Source organism: Schistocerca cancellata, chromosome 3 (genome assembly GCF_023864275.1).
Source record: "Schistocerca cancellata isolate TAMUIC-IGC-003103 chromosome 3, iqSchCanc2.1, whole genome shotgun sequence".
In the NCBI taxonomy this organism is placed as follows: domain Eukaryota; kingdom Metazoa; phylum Arthropoda; class Insecta; order Orthoptera; family Acrididae; genus Schistocerca; species Schistocerca cancellata.
The window spans coordinates 281,347,026-281,365,127 of NC_064628.1; the positions used below are offsets into that span (position 1 = coordinate 281,347,026).

At 43.6% G+C, this 18,102-nt stretch overlaps 1 protein-coding gene across 1 annotated transcript in view; it reads right to left on the reverse strand.

Moving 5' to 3' along the window:
- Positions 1–18,102, reverse strand: part of LOC126176263 (uncharacterized) — a 204,797-nt gene that overhangs the window by 73,686 nt on the left and 113,009 nt on the right. Inside the window, exon 4 of the mRNA XM_049923410.1 lies at positions 1,281–1,557. Within this exon, the coding sequence (XP_049779367.1) occupies positions 1,281–1,557 (277 nt within the window). The remainder of the gene's footprint in view (positions 1–1,280; positions 1,558–18,102) is intronic.

Below are 18,102 nucleotides of genomic sequence, written 5' to 3' on the forward strand. Positions count from 1 at the left end.
CTGAGAAATCAGCACCCAGAACAACCACCTCTGGCCATAATAACGGCCTTGATACGCCTGGGCATTGAGTCAAACAGAGCTTGGATGACGTGTACAGGTACAGCTGCGCATGCAGCTTCAACACGATACCACAGTTCATCAAGAGTAGTGAGTAGCGTATTATGACGACGGCCACCATTGACAACACGTTTTCAATTGGTGTGAGATCTGGAGAATGTGCTGGCCAGGGCAGCAGTCGAACATTTTCTGTATCCAGAAAGGCCCGTACAGGACCTGCAACATGCGGTGGTACGTTATCCTGCTGAAATGTAGGGTTCGCAGGGATCGAATGAGGGGTAGAGCCACGGGTCGTAACACGTCTGAAATGTAACGTCCACTGTTCAATGCGAACAAGAGGTGACCGAGACGTGTAACCAATGGCACCCCATACCATTACGTCGGGTGATACGCTAGTATGGCAATGACTAATACTCGCTTCCAATGTGCGTTCACCGCCATGTCGCCAAACACGAATGCGACCATCATGATGCTGTAAACAGAACCTGGAGTCATCCGAGAAAATGACGTTTTGCCATTCGTGCACCCAGGTTCGTCGTCGAGTACACCATCGCAGGCGCTCCTGTCTGTGATGCAGCATCAAGGGTAACTGCAGCCACGGTCTCCGAGCTGATAGTCCATGCTGCTGCAAACGTCGTCGAACTGTTCGTGCAGATGGTTGTTGTCTTGAAAACTTCCCCGTCTGTTGACTCAGAGATCGATACGTGGCTACACTATCCGTTACAGCCATGCGGATGAGATGCCTGTCATCTCGACTGCTAGCGATACGAGGCCGTTGGGATCCAGCACGGCGTTCCTTATTACCCTCCTGAACCCACCGATTCCATATTCTGCTAACAGTCATTGGATCTCGAGCAACGCGAGCAGCAATGTCGCGATACGATAAACCGCAATCGCGATAGGCTACAATCCGACCGGAAACGTGATGGTACACATTTCTGCTCCTTGCACGAGGCATCACAACAACGTTTCACCAGGCAACGCCGGTCAACTGCAGTTTGTGTATGAGAAATCGGTTGGAAACTTTCGTCATGTCAGTCACCGGGCGCCAGCCTTGTGTGAATGCTCTGAAAAGCTAATCATTTGCATATCACAGCATCTTCTTCCTGTCGGTTAAATTTCGCGTTTGTAGCACGTCTTCTTCGTGGTGTAGCAATGTTAATGGCCAGTAGTGTAGTTTTAATGTTCCCCGTTGGATGGGCGACTGCTCGCCGATTCCTTACGTGGGCAGATCGGTGAGCAGCAGCGTGGAGTCGGGGGCCGGCAGACAGAGCCCCTGGCGCGCGGCGCGGCGCTGGAAGTCGGTGAGCAGGTGGCGGCTGGAGGCGAGCAGGCAGGCGGCGCCCCTGGAGCCCGCGGCGCGCAGCAGCCCGGCCGCCGTCTCCAGCAGCAGCGGCAGCGCGCGGCCCTCCACGTCTGCCGGGCGCGCAGACAGCGACAGCGGCAGCGCGGACCGCAGCTCCCCCAGCCGCGACCACACCGCCGACGACGTCACCACGCCTGCGGCACCCCGCAACGCTCTGCACTTAACTCCAGACCCTGTCCGGCCACCTCCCTCCGTATGCCCTCCCTGCGTACCTGATGGCCTCCGTAGGCTACCTTCATCAGTCTTACACAATCCTATCGTAGTCACAGGAACCTGTACTGGAAATGCCCTTGCCAACACTATGTAACGACATTAATGCTGACATATTGGATATTCGGCGTCGTTCTCGCACGATATTTCAACAGCGTGCCTCGCTGTCTTCTTCAGGTGCTACCTGAGACTAGTATTTGGGTCGATCGAGTCCAGTATTTATGCCTGGAAGGAGCTGGGCGTTCCCTGCCTCCAAATTTAGAACCATTACACATCGCGGGAGGCCTCATCCCGTGGTCGAAAACGGCAACTTATCTTGGCGTGAGAATGAATCAGCGGCTCACCTGGGCCCCACACATTCAGTGGATCCGAAATAACGCTATAGGGCGGCTTCGCGCACTCTATCCCTTATTAAACCCGGAGTCGACATTGCCCTCGCGCCACGGCATCACGCTCTATCTGACACTGGTACGCCCAGTGCTAGAGTAGGCGGCCGTGGTGTGGGGCAATGCCGCCGACTCCTCAGTACGCTCCCTCCGACGAGTACAAAACAAGGCTCTCAAGCTTGCGCTGCGCCTTCCCTCATTCTATCCCTCCACCTTCCTCCACGGAGACACTGGCCTTCTGACGCTGCATGACCGCTTTCGAGTCATCGCACGCCAGTTCTACGAAAAGCGGGTCAATCCCGCAACCGGCTCATACAGGGCTTGGGCCAGCAGCCACACCACCGACCAACTACCCGTTGGCTGGACCTGTTGCGGAAATAATCCACTCCCCAACAGCACCAGGACACACCCCATATCAACAGCGAGGACCCCACAAATAGATAGTATGTCTTTTTTCACTTCTGTTGCAGGTTTTGCAGGCACAGCACTCAAGTGTTTATTGCCCTCAAACGTGCCTCAGGAAGGCACGACAGTCTCGGAGTCAAGTCGCGGATGTTCCAACTGCCGTCCGCGCCCGTTTTGGCCGTCCTCAACGGTTGTGGTCGTCATCTGAGGTGTGTCAGACCCGATCTGAGATGTTGGGTACTCTGTCTCATGACTGTTACTATGATTTCCACTTCTGTTTCGTGCTGGGCGCTCCAGCACGAAACAGAAGTGGAAATCATAGTAACAGTCATGAGACAGAGTACCCAACATCTCAGACCAGGTCTGACACACTTCAGATGACCGACTACAACCGTTGAGGACGGCCAAGACAGGCGCGGACGGCAGTCGGAACATCCGCGACTGGAGGGGTCCATTGATGCCCAGTCTGGTGGGCGCGGACCACAGACGGAACACTCGACTCGGCGCGGACCGATTAGGGGACGCCCAGCTCCTTCCAGGCATAAATACTGGACTCGATCGACCCAAGGACCAGTGTCAGGTAGCACCTGAAGAAGACAGCGAGGCACGCTTTTGAAATATCGTGCGAGAACGACGCGAACATCGGCTGAATTCCCGAATATCCAAGACGTCAACAGATCGCCGGGAAAGCATGAAGAATTACATTATATCATTAACGCTGTCTTGACGAGGTATAGTGATGCACAAAAGTCTTAACAAAAGTGCCAATAAGTATCACCTTCTACCAAATTCTCGAAACAGACGTAGTGTTCACTAATTTCTGATGCAGAAGTGCTACCTAAGGTCAGTATATTGAAATAAAAACCTCTTAATGAACCCGAAAATAAGTCAGTTAATAAATTAAGATTATGGCTACTACAGTTTGTTTGATATACATGGGATGACTTTTCGATGTGTACATAAAATAATCCTTCGTACAGCTACGGCTGGAAGGAACTGGTATGTTTTGAACCATTTATCATACAAAACAATATTTACATAGTCATCACTCTTTTCCTGTAGTTCACGAATAACAAGACATAACATAAAACTAACTAAACAATACGTAAATGTATCACACTGCAAGGATTTCATAGACTTGCTTCGTCTGAAGAAAGTGCGTTGGTCGAAACATGCACGTAAAGCTTCATTAACGAAACAAGCAAAAGACAGTTACAACATAGGGAACACAACACACTTCCGTGCGTAGTTGGCAGACGTACTCACCACATGTCGCGATGTTAATGTGGCGCGCTTTTCCTTGTACGTATCGACTGCATATTGGCAGCCGAAATAGGAATTCTCCTGCAGGGCTGATTGTTCCAACGCTAGTGCTTGGCTGCCTATTCTGATCTCAGCCGAACTTCGAGGGACTTAAATTGTTGCAGGAACTGTTGGCCAATAAGAAAGTGGAAGAGGAATCTCCGTCTGCGTATTATCTGTACTTTTTTTGCAGGCGATACTTCCATATACGTCAAAAAGTTACCATTTATTTTGTTTTACATTATTTTGGTATTGCTGTCGTACTGTACTGAGACCTATACATACCAAATAATGTAAATATTTGTAAAAAATGTGCAGTGAATTTTGGAAGGTGCGACACACCACAAGTGAATATCCAAACGCACTAGTAAGAGAGTCTCACAAGTAAACTTCAATTTGTGGTTTTCACTATATTCACTTCTTATTTTAAATTTATTCTGATTTAAATGCAAAAAAAATTAGTCATATTGTAGAGGAAGATGACGAAAGCAGAGGCTTCGTTAACGCAGATACTGATGAAAGGAAAGCCAGCATTGCTTACACTGCGTAGCTGCCAACTGACTTTTCCTGCCACGGAGTTAGCTACAATATGAAGCACTGACAGCAAGCTCCTAAAATATAATCATTATCAAAAGTGTTAATAACGCTGCTCATTTGTTCCTTTTATGGTTACGATGCGGGCTTCAAAAGTTTTTGTTAATGTGGTTAACATTTTGAACGAGAGTTATGTGGATGATGACTCGGCCACGTAAAGTCACTTGTAGTTGTATCGGGTATGTAATCTGATTCATGTTAACTGAGTAATTTTTTCTGCTATACCATTAGCTTAGTTCCAATTGCAAGGGTTTTTCCCGCGATCATTAAGTAGTCGCGAAATAGGAATTGACTATTACTCTCATGCATGGGATAGTCCACATAAAGGAGCTGTAAGCCCACGAAACTTCGGAGGGATCCTTAATTGATCAATAAGTTCGTAACACATCGAACCGTTAAGATTGGAAGAAAATTTTGGTCAGTGCGAAGTATGTCACCCATAACAGAGCCTTGTCTATTGGTAGAGATTTCAGGATCTTTTATGCGGAAATATTGTAATATGTTTGCACTGAGATCTTGGGAAAGACTGAGATGCCCTGTTTGAGGGAGAAACGTGGGATACTGTTGTGGTGTGGGATAGATCGAATCACAGTATTGCAAAATTAGTATTCAACTCAACTTATAGATCGTCAAACCGCCAATTATATTCCATAGTACAGAACGAAAAAAAAGAACAGAGCTATTTTTCACTTAATGAAAATGTTGGTTCTAGTTCACTCATTCCTATGGTAACAACTGTAAGTGTAAAGAGACCGATAGCAACCAATATGTAAAGGGATTGATTTTTGTTATACTAAAGAAAATGGGTGCAACTACTTTTTTTTAAATTTTTTTTAAGGAATTTCAGAGTAGGCCGCTGTGGCCGAGCGGTTCTAGGCGCTTCAGTTCGGAACCACGCTGCTGCTACGGACGCAGGTTCGAATCCTGCCTCGGGCATGGATTTATGTGATGTCCTTAGGTTACTTACGTTTAAGTAGTTCTAAGTCTAGGGTTGATGACCTCTTGAACCATTTTCGGAATGTCAGAGTCAGTGGGCACACGGTGGAAGTCGAATGCAGTTACTGTACTACCGAAGAAGAAATACATTTTTAACCTTCATTACAACATAAACTTCAGTGAAATATTTGTTTTTCTAGTTTGACCTCATACTGTTTTTATAAAGAAATAGAATATTGGATGAAGTCCCAGTAAAAGAATTGTTGTTAATAGAACATTTACGGATCGATGAAAGTCGAAGACATAAAGGTGCATTACTCATTGATGACAGATAGTTACAGGCTGGAACTGAACTTCAATATTAAAAGAAAAATGGGTCTCAGATCACCCAGTTAGATCACTATTTATTAAACAATGATTATAGAAGGAGAGGAATATCAATAGTATTATCTATTTGTTGTGAAGAATCGAAAGAATATAGTTTGAAATTTATCTTTATTTTAGCGGGAGTTATCTGTGGTTCAAATGGCTCTGAGCACTATGGGACTTAACAGCTGAAGTCATCAGTCCCCTAGAACTTAGAACTACTTAAACCTAACTATTCTAAGGACATCGCAAACATCCATGCCCGAGGCAGGATTAGAACCTGCGACCGTAGTTGTTGCGCGGTTCCAGACTGAAGCGCCTCTAACCGCTCGGCCACTTCGGCCGGCAGTTACCTGTGACTGGGGAGTTATTGTATCTCTGGATTATTACTAAGTTTAATAAGAAAGAAAAGAGTTATTATGAAGCTCGCTGATTTACATAATGATCGTTCTGTACTGGCAAAAGGGAAGATCTAATTACTAGTCTGTGTTAACATGGGAATTAAGAATCTTCAATAGTGTAAGGTAAATCTTGTATTACTTAGGTGTAAAGAAGTCGTACATTACACTTAGCTAGCGTAATTACGCCCAATCGTGTTTTTTCTTCAGTATACCATGCAGAAAGTTTTATGAGCATAAAGTGATTCCTTTTATAAAAATTTTCTTTATAGTAATGCTTTCAAAGGGAGTAATTGCGGTATGTAGCGTCTGGTCGTTTCATTCTCAAAAAGATGATTATGACCAGTACGAGGTTCAAATCAAATTGCATGGTTGCAGGTTTTGACTGCTCACATACTAGTCGGAGGCTGCTTGTACCCGTAAAAATTTTATGCATTGCTTCCGAAGGAGAAAAAGATAAGCGGATAACGCCAGGGAATACTTTGGGGCAGTACAAAGGACAGCCAGGTTATATGGAGATCGTTGAAGTTAAGTTGGCTGCTAAATGCCGGGACAGACGTTCGTGGTACAAACTGTCGTTGAGGAGACATACCCAATAACATAGTCAGATGAATGTATGGTGGAGCAGTGATCCTAACGCAAGACGTAAATTTTGATAGTTGCAACAAAATCCAGTCCATTGCGATGACAATTCTGAAATGAACAAACTTGAACGGACAAGTTCGTAGTGTACGTAACTTAGGTAGGAACTGTTTTACAAAGTGATTATTACCCTATGTGATTTCAGCCAGTGACCAAAATATGTACAGTATACTGCACGCGGCCAGTCAGCACAGATAGTGCCAGATGAAAGAACATTTATCATACGTTTGCTATTGCAGTCAATAGTATAAAAATGTGTGTTAGTTACCAAAGAACCCTTATCCCAGTCTCGCCCACCGTCAACACCATTGTTTAGATTACGTAACTTACACTCGCTTTCTAATGAAAAACGTTTCGCTTCACGACAGGTATAAACATAATCAGCCTCTCAAGACCGGTTGCAGCTGTAATACGCTGTGGCAGTAATAAGAATCGCAGTATCATTTTAATTAAAATAAGGGACATGGAGTTTGTGGAAGAAGGGTAACCAACGACAAATTATATTTTATATGAAGAAGCAAATTTTGAGGAATTAACGGAAACGTCAAATAGACGGATCATGGACAAAGTGTACTATCAGAAATTATTAATTGCTGTTTCAATTGTATGCAAGGTTCTGCAACATATTATTTACTTAAGTGTTGGATATCGGGATGAATTGGTATCGGTCTCTTTAGTAGAGCACGGAATTAATCAGAGTTAGATAGGAGTATTAAATATTGAATCGTATGCCGCTGAAATGGATACAATATTCGAATTGTACATTACGTTTGTGTCTGAGTAGTAAAGAGACTGACAGTTGTATTAATTTATCGTCGCCTTTAGATATCACTGTAACAGGGGTCATATGTAAGAAGGGCTTGGACTCCATTGTTTCTGAAGTTGTGAGTTTGTAAACAGCTTGCGTAGCTCTGTTGTAAGCATTTCCCCTTAGTGAACTGATGCCACTGACGACGTGAACTATTGATTATGCAAGTACGTGAAGGCCAACTGACATGCTACAGCCTGACAATTAACTATCCAAACGGACCAAGGGGTAACTGGGCTCTCGTCTACCACAAAATCGGGCATTGCTTCGCATTGCTTGGTGAAGCGAACCAATACTCCTTTTACTATTACTAACGCTTCTCCTTCAACGAAAAGTCGTCCATCTGGTCTGCAGTGGCGAGCCTTAACTGCCGTGAGCAATGAAGGGTAGTCGTCTACAGCGAATAACGAGTACCATTGTCGGGTGGGTCCAGGATCGTACGGGTATTGTAAATTTCCAAAAAATGTTTACTTTGTATTCAGTATTGCCATCAACCTTATGAAAGTCTGTCTTGCCTAATTTGATGAGAATATATCTTTAGACAATAGATTCGGTCACATATGATGGTTGCGGAGGACGGGGAGTGGGCTGGGACTTTTAGGCAAGCTAATATACCCTGCTACACAACTGAAAATGTCCTACAATGGCAGGAAGACTGCGGCCAAGGTCTCAATGTACCTTCCGGGTCTTCCAAGTTGCCGAAAATTGAAGAAATTTAAAACTTGTGAAACACTTCTATGGAAGTGTTCGGCAGAATACATACCTTCATACTTGGCAAATACTGTTATCCCAGGTATCCATAGGGGAAATAGGTATCACTGAGGGATTTATCATTCTTTGATTGTTGTGATTGATTAAAACGGCTGGAACTCTTGATGCTATTGGGTATTCATAATAATATAACACAAAAATATGTGAATATAACCAGCACACTTTGCTCTGGAAGTTAATTGCAGCTCCACTGAAAGAAATGAATTAGTAGCGATATAATATATTACGTAAAAGTAAACTTTTATTTTAGTATGATGACACGATGTCATACGTTCCACACTGTATACAAAAGCAGGTGAACTTAATTTTTTCTCTAAGTGATACAAGACATGAGAGGATATTTTTTCCAATTCTAGAACAGATCACAAACAGATATAGGAGCGATAATTCTAGTATTATGGTTGGTATGCAGAATGAAGAATATTAGACTTGTCCATTACGGATATTTTAGAACCCGTAACTGTTATTTGAACGTAAATAGATAAAACTGCAACTAGTCACTTCAGGTGGTTTTCTGGAAGTTACATCACTTTGTCTAGCATAATGCTAGGTGGTGGCTTGCGACATTATGGGCAGCTTTTCTCTGTAAGTGTCCATTTGTCTGTTTCCATTTGGAGGCCAGTCGGTGCATCACTTCACACACTTTTACAAGATCTGTATGCATTTACACTGTGATACCGTAACTGTAAATGCAACTGCTCTGCCAAATGAACTAGCCAGCCACGATTCACGACTCGCCCTCACAGCTTTACTTCTGCCAGTACCTCGTTACCTACCTGCTATGAGGGCAGACTGTGAGTCGTGCTTCCATAACTCAATCGGTAGAGCATTTGCCTCCGAAAGTCTTCGGTCCCATGTTCGAGTCCCGGTCCGACATAATCTGTCAGAAAGCTTCAATTCAACATATGATCCGCTGCAGAGTGAAAATTCATTCTGGTGTGTTCAATAATAGTAAAGTTTGCGAACCCACTCGGTCTCCCTGACTAAATCAACTCGGTCTGGACATGTAAGTAATGTCTTGGTGTTCTCTTTATGTCGTCCACCGACTTCTCTTCGTGGAAAGGTAGTGTCATTCATAATAAGGCAAATAATTTCCAGTATCATCAGAGAACGTTAGAGAATGTGGTCCGATTAATCAACGAACCTCTGCGGATGTCATTGAGGTCCATAGTCCGCGAATGTTCATTCCTGTCCGTATCATAAATCCATCACCAATATATAGCTCTTTCCAGATGTAAACATTTCAGTAGTGAGATTACATCGAAAATCACAACTTATCAGACAAAAAAAAGGTCTACATTACTTGTCACGAATTTCTTCGGCTGAACGTAGCCCAATTGGTTTGCCCATATCCACTTGGTACCGTCGACCAAAATCCTTATGGTACAGTATTTTTATCAGGATTGACACCATGTGCACACGTAAATTTAAGTCTACCATAATGAAGACGATCTGAAAAAAATTTTGACTGATGTTCTATGCCGTGTTGTCGTCTGAAACGCTCGTTGCTCTGTGCCAAATATTCATCTCAACTGGCTGAGAGGAACAGATGTTGACTATTTCGTTGATGAGTCATAATCCTGTAGCACGTCCCATTGCTAAAAGGGAATGCGCAGTCGTGAAACTACACTCTGCCGTTGCTCTTTCCGTATCTCTGTGTGTTACAACCATCGATTTCCTTATTGATGAAGTTATGTTGAAGAAATTTCTTTTTTCCTTGAGAAACTGCTGTCTATCCTTTTGTTTTTCAACCAAGCAACGCATATATTCCAGGCGCATAATTTACCCTCATGGGTTAAGTTAGTGACTAAGTTGGAACGTATACACATGAAGCTGTATGTAATCTTTTGGAATCTATTACACACTGCTTTTCGGAATGCAAAACTGTTGTGACATGGCGGACTCTGTTTTTCCAATATTGCGATGTATTCCCATTTGACCACCATGCGACTCCAGCAGATGAGAAAATAATTGCAGAACAAACATCTAATAAAACAAAAGAAAAACAAATGAAGAACACTAAAAGCGAGAGTGGAAGGGAATGATTGGTTGCTGCACGGTCAGTACGAACAGCTGAAGAAATCTGCAGTGTTTCTGAAACACCACTGCAACGATTAGAAGGTAGAGAGAAAGAAAATAAAAAATGGACAAGTGCTAGTAGGATTAAGGTTCCGTACAAACTTAATTACGCGAACAGAGAATTCACCTATAGGTTTCGATGAGTGAGTTTCAAAATATATGACATACGCAGCTGTATTTTTTGACTGCATTGACTCAGAAGCTTAAATTTTTTATACCGTGAAGGGATCATAGCCCTTATTATTTGACATAAATTTCAACTTGATACCTTAACCAGTTCTTGAGTAAAAAAGGCTCTTAACAGACGGATAAATGAACAACAAAGTGATCCTATAAACGTTCCGTTTATACAGATTGAGGCACGGAAACCTAAGAAGAAAAAGAAACTATGAGCTAGTCCCAAGTTATCATAAGAATTTGGCACAACAGGATACCGGCCGAACGAATGAAGTGGTGCATTGGTAAAGAGGCCGGACTCCCATTCAAGAGGAACCGGTTCAAATCCAGTATGTTTCCGCGGTTTCCCTCAATCGCTTGAAGCTAAAAGACACAACCGATTTTCTTCCCCATTCTTAGCCAATCCGAACTTCTGCTCCGTAGTAGTGCCTTCATCGTCAGCGGGTTTAAGACTCTAATCTTTGTTAAAAGAGACAGGTAAAAATTCACACACAAATATCAGTTGCAAGAAGCGTTGCAGTCAGCACGAAGATCACCAGTAATGGAACAGTGGCTCACATGAGAAAAGGAAATTTGCCGTTCATCTCTGAAAAACCACTCAGCCACTCGCCCGGTGATAAAGAAATAACGAAACCAGGAAGATAACGCAGGGATTGGAACCTCGCCACTCCCAAAACATGACTCATCCTCTCCCTCCGAGATATTGAAGGTTGCAGGCTATGTTGTTCTCTTACTGCATCCGTGAATGGAAGAGGAAGGGACAGATAGTACTTAAGTGTTGCCACAAAGTAGGTTAATAAAAAGTAGGATCATTGACAAAGTAATAGGTAATAGTGATAATTTGTACTAAAATATAACTGAAGGAGGGGATACAGAGGACACTGCACGAAAATAACGAACATGAATATAACAGGCAATGGTGTATGCTTCAGTAATCAAAACAGCAACACGCCAGAGCACGTGAATGTTTACTCTGAATGCCACGATGAATATAATAATAATAATAATAATAATAATAATAATAATAATAATAATCTACATCTACATCCATACTCCGCAAGCCACCTGACGATGTGTGGCGGAGGGTACCTTGAGTACCTCTATCGGTTCTCCCTTCTATTCCAGTCTCGTATTGTTCGTGAAAAGAAGGAACGTATGTTCTCGAAACTTCAACAGAAGCCCGTACCGAGCTACTGAGCGTCTCTCCTGCAGAATCTTCCACTGGAGTTTATCTATCATCTCCGTAACGCTTTCGCGATTACTAAATGATCCTGTAACGAAGCGCGCTGCTCTCCGTTGGATCTTCTCTCTCTCTCTTCTATCAACCCTATCTGGTACGGATCCCACACTGCTGAGCAGTATTCAAGCAGTGGGCGAACAAGCGTACTGTAACCTACTTCCTTTGTTTTCGGATTGCATTTTCTTAGGATTCTTCCAATGAATCTCAGTCTGGCATCTGCTTTACCGACGATCAACTTTATATGATCATTCCATTTTAAATCACTCCTAATACGTACTCTCAGATAATTTATGGAATTAACTGCTTCCAGTTGCTGACCTGCTATATTGTAGCTAAATGATAAGAGATCTTTCTTTCCATGTATTCGCAGCACATTACACTTGTCTACATTGAGATTGAATTGCCATTCCCTGCACCATGCGTCAATTCGCTGCAGATCCTCCTGCATTTCAGTACAATTTTCCATTGTTACTGGCGTGGATTGGCAAGACAGCCAACCCACTATAAGGAAGACGAAAGGCACGCGTTTTAGCTCATGCAGGCTGGCTTGAGGTCTGGAACAGGTCAAGGAAATTATACTAGCAAAACACGCACGTAGCTGCTGGAATACTTAACTTTAATCCATAATTGGTGAAAATCGCTCTTGACGGTACATGTTTTACAGCATCAATAGTAACTGGTAATGGCGCCTTGCTAGGTCGTAGTAAATGACGTAGCTGAAGGCTATGCTAACTATCGTCTCGGCAAATGAGAGCGTAATTTGTCAGTGAACCATCGCTAGCAAAGTCGGCTGTACAACTGGGGCGAGTGCTAGGAAGACTATCTAGACCTGCCGTGTGGCGGCGCTCGGTCTGCAATCACTGATAGTGGCGACACGCGGGTTCGACGTATACTAACGGACCGTGGCCGATTTAAAGGCTACCACCTAGCAAGTGTGGTGTCTGGCGGTGACACCACAGTTACAACCTCTCGATATACCACAGCATCATTCGCAAAAAGCCTCAGTGAACTTCCGATGTCATCCACAAGGTCATTTATGTATATTGTGAATAGCATCGGTCCTACGACACTCCCCTGCGGCACACCTGAAATCACTCTTACTTCGGAAGACTTCTCTCCCTTGAGAATGACATGCTGCGTTCTGTTATCTAGGAACCCTTCAATCGAATCACACAATTGGTCTGATAGTCCATATGCTCTTACTTTGTTCATTAAACGACTGTGGGGAACTGTATCGAACGCCTTGCGGAAGTCAAGAAACACGGCATCTACCTGGGAACCCGAGTCTATGGCCCTCTGAGTCTCGTGGACGAAGAGCGCGAGCTGGGTTTCACATGACCGTCTTTTTCGAAACCCATGCTGATTCCTACAGAGTAGATTTCTAGTCTCCAGAAAAGTCATTATACTCGAACATAATACGTGTTCCAAAATTCTACAACTGATCGACGTTAGAGATATGGGTCTATAGTTCTGCACATCTGTTCGACGTCCCTTCTTGAAAACGGGGATGACCTGGGCCCTTTTCCAATCCTTTGGAACGCTACGCTCTTCTAGAGACCTACGGTACACCGCTGCAAGAAGGGGGGGCAAGTTGCTTCGCGTACTCTGTGTAAAATCGAACTGGTAACCCATCAGGTCCAGCGGCCTTTCCTCTTTTGAGCGATTTTAATTGTTTCTCTATCCCTCTGTCGTCTATTTCGATATCTACCATTTTGTCATCTGTGCGACAGTCTAGAGAAGGAACTACAGTGCAGCCTACCTCTGTGAAACAGCTTTGGAAAAAGACATTTAGTATTTCGGCCTTTAGTCTGTCATCCTCTGTTTCAGTACCATTTTGGTCACAGAGTGTCTGGACATTTTGTTTTGATCCTCCTACCGCTTTGACATAAGACCAAAATTTCTTAGGATTTTCTGCCAAGTCAGTACATAGAACTTTATTTTCGAATTCATTGAACGCCTCTCGCATAGTCCTCCTCACACTACATTTCGCTTCGCGTAATTTTTGTTTGTCCGCAATAGCAACAATAATAGTATCGTGGGGCAATGAACGAAATAGATGCCTCTGAATACTGTTTACAAAGAGACGAAGATAACCGCCACTGAAAGAAAATTCGTGCCGCAGCCGTCCTCAAGTGTCAGGCGTTGCAATAAGCCGGCGTACAGACATCTAGTAAGACATCGTTAAGCGAAAACCTCACCTCGCTGCATTTCAAAGCTCGCACAGATAACAGAAGCAAAGTAAACGGGAGTAACGGCGCTGCGCGGCGCGGCAGGCGCATGTTTACGAGAACATCTGCCGCGCGCGACGCGACCCTTGGCCTGGGCGGCGGCGGCGGTTGACGACGACGGGCTCGCCTCCCGAAATAGCTGTGAGGCACCATCAGGCCGCAAGGCAAAAACTCACAGCTGGCCGTTTCTTGCCGCAGATCGCGTGCCAGCCGCGGAAGCGTCAACACACGCGGCCCCACCAGCAAGGAAGGCACAAGAGCAAACGCAAAACGGACTCACCGAGTATGTACAAAGATGTTCACCGGACGTAATATCGTTCATACCCTTGATAGAGAACACTGGACGCTTTAGAACGATGTAGATAGTGCAGAATTACTACCAAGCGTCATGTGATCCTCTGCCCCTGACGTAAGTCGTGGCATTAAAGTGGTGTGTATGAGCCAGTCTGTTGAATGGAACTGGCTCCGTAAGCTCGGTCGACATGGAGCACCACAAAAAAGCGAAACGAACTGTATTGTTTCGACGTGCCTGTGACCACACCATGATTGAAGTTGTCTGGCTGGCGTATCAATGCGGACTGTTCATCTCAAGCAGTTTTCTAGCGAACCCTGCGAAGACATCTGCATGCAGCTGACACGTGGAGTCGACAACTTCGCCAAAGGCAATTCCCCACAACGGTCATAAAGCTGTAAGGCCTCAATGTTCCAAATACCAACCAATCGCAAAGGTGTAACGTAATGAACTTCCGCACTATTAATTCTTAATTATTCTGAAGATATAGTTTCAAAACTGCACTTCTCAGAAAACTGGCTGCCTGTATAACCATTGCATGGCAACGTCCTTGCCGCAGTGGTTACACTGGTTCTCGTGAGATCGCCGAAGTTAAGCACTGTCGGGCGTGGTCGTCACTTGGATGGGTGACCATCCAGGCCGCCACGCGCTGTTGCCATTTTTCGGGGTGCACTCAGCCTCGTGATGCCAATTGAGGAGCTTCTCGGCCGAATAGTAGCGGCTTCGGTCAAGAATACCATCTTAAGGGGAGTACGTACGACCTATACCCACAGTGTTAAATTTGAAATATTTATGATCCATTATCTCAGAACCTGTGACAGATAGAGATCTGAAATTTTTGTGATGTATAGTATCACTCCTTTTCCGATTACTGAACCGGAATCAAAATGTACAGAGAAATAATTAGCTAGTTATGTTTTTTTTTGAAATGTTGTTCATATTTTCTTTTAAAAGCCCACGTTTTCTTCCGTAAGTAAAAAACCGTTAGAGGTAGAGATGTTTTGGTAGGTTCAGTAGCTGCAATATACAAAGTGGTAACGTAGTGTAAAATTAGAGATATGTATTTGTAATAGTTCTTGAAATAATGGGTCAAATAATTTTAAAAATGTCATTTCCGGCAAATCAAGTTTATTTGATATTAATTTCCACATGGAAACAGCCAGGCCCATAATCAGCATTATCTGGATCCTGTTCTTGACTACCCTGCAAACCTAGAAGCTTCCTCCTTTTCCTGCCTCTTGCTTCTTTTCATTTCCTCTGCTGCACGCTGGGCTTTCATGATCCAAAGTCGATCCATTCGCTGAAAGGCTTACAGTGTGTTGGCACCTGGAGTGATACCAAGTTCCTCTAGTACCCCAATTCTTCCCTTTATACCATCATTAAACGTTATCACAGCATAACAAACACCCAGGCATAGAGTTTTCCTTCCCACAAAGACATTTTTTGGCATGCGGGTCCAAATTACGTTATTGAAAGATTCATTCGGGTTTTGTGTTCGACCATGGGGACATTTGGAAAGAAGGTCAGATGAGCTAATTCTCTATATATTGGTTTAATAGCTTCCATCACTGCAGATGGTATGCTATTTTTGTGCCTAAATTGTTCCTCGCTGCCCGCTGCCTGAGCTTTGCGGTACTTGCACCATGAATCAACACCAGGTGGACAAAGACCGTGTATAGGTGTATCTTCAATGGAATAATTGTGGAAGAATGTAGCCCACACTGCTCGTTTCATCCCTTGTAGGTCATGTGTATTGTTTTTTATTGCCATTCCATAATAATGCTGGAGTTCATCAATGTTTTTGCCTGTAAGTCTTCCTTTACCGTTTAGAGTCTTTCCATCTGATAACTCCTCTTTTCCCTTTGTCTCCTTCAATTTTCGGAGACGTGTTCCCATCCGTTTTTGAACGTGGCCCACACATTCAATCTTAACAATCTGCTTATTAACATAAGGTTGGCTTTCCGATACTGATTGGTAAGCTTTTGAAACACCATCCGCAATGTACTCAGTGTAACACACACCTCTCTCCTGTTGTGAACGTCTGAACATAGAAACAACTGCAGTAGCCTCCATAGCTCTAGTTCCCTCATAATTCTTAGCAAAATTTGTTTTATGGCTTTCACTTGTTTCATCAACTGATTTACACTGATGACAGTATTTAGTTAGTACTTCAATGTCTAAAACTTTACCTGTGTCAACGCTAGGGACAGTTGCAACTGCATTTTTTGATGTGTCACCTCTCTTCTGCAATGTGCCATCAACTGCCACAGGTAAGTCTTTTGTGTTATTTAATTCTACTGCTTCTTTAGCAGCAGCTTTCATAGAAGCAACGGCAACAGATTTGACACATTCATCAATTACTTCTGTGTACTTACTTCATCTGGTTAGTGGGTTTGGCAAGTTCAGCGTTGCACATAGTACTTCAGCTGCAGTCAATTCTTTCCCAATGCAACTCTTTCCATAGAGGACTCTAACATCGCTCTAAACAAGTCATTCTTGCACTTTTCAGAAGTCCAAAATGGTGTCGAGAGCCTGCAAACGTCGCACTGAATATCAAATTTGTTAGCCAGTCCAGTCCTTGCAGATGAGTCCTCAGAGATGCTAATTTGCCCACCACAAACCTCACATGACACAGCATCTTTCAAAACTTGTCCTAACACACTCAAATTTAAAAAAAAAACATAACCTAAACTATTTTGATCTTTGCCAATAAATAAATCCTCATGGTCTCCAAGGTTCCTCTTCGAAGCACTAGTAGGCGTGTCCTTATCACAGGTCTGTGAAAAATCTATTTCAGGATCAACACCGGATTCAGATTTTGTGATATGTTGATTTCAATGGAAACGTCGCTTTTTAAAACAACCCTTTCTTTTCGTCATGTTGAAAAGAGGTATAAGAGCGTGTAATAACACACAAAACCACTATGTTTTCAGTTCAAAACTTATGAAACACGACAACCACAAAGTAAACAAACAAAATGCATGTGCTATACCGCCATTTCTGTTTACACAGTGCATCCAACTTCTTAACACGAACATTAACATGATTTCAAGGAATAAACAGCTGAAAACCACAGCCTTCTAGATTGAATAGTTCAAGAGATAGAGATACTTAGGCAAGTCAGTGCAGAACGACCGGATAATTTTACACACGCACTGTTAACTTTGAAATGATAAAAACTACACTTCCAATTTGAATTTTTCGACAAATAATGCTTCAAATTATTCAGGAGGGATCAAATATTAATAAGAGATAATAATCCGAAAATGTCACTTTTTGACCAATTCCGCCATACGTACTCCCCTTAACGACCGGGAGAGCGGGGTGCTGACCCCACGCCCCTCCTATCCGCATCCTCCACGGAGGATGACACGGCGGTCGTATGGTCCCGGTAGGCCACTCGTGGCCTGAAGACGGAGTGCTGTATAACCATTAATAATATTTAGTACATCACTATAAACGGACAGAAGGGATACGCACGAAAACCTGCAAGGTATTTTAGAACGATCTGATAGTGATTGAAAGCGGAGCAACAACAGGTGTCCATGATCAAGTTGTGAGAGTAACCAACCTTGTTGGCTCTGTGTACTCATAGTCCAGTCTCACTTAATCGATATGTTAAACCTCTTTGACCTTATCTGATCTGCAGTCGTCTTACGCTGCGCTCTACCTAGTGTGGCCTGATTAATCTCTGCAATAACTCAACACAACTTAGACAGGTTCGTACACAACGAAAAAATAACACGCCTCTATGATAGAAACACACAATATTGCAGAGGCCATTTGTCATCCAATTAGTTTGGTGTACATTAGTTACAAGAAACACGCACAGACACTATCGTCGC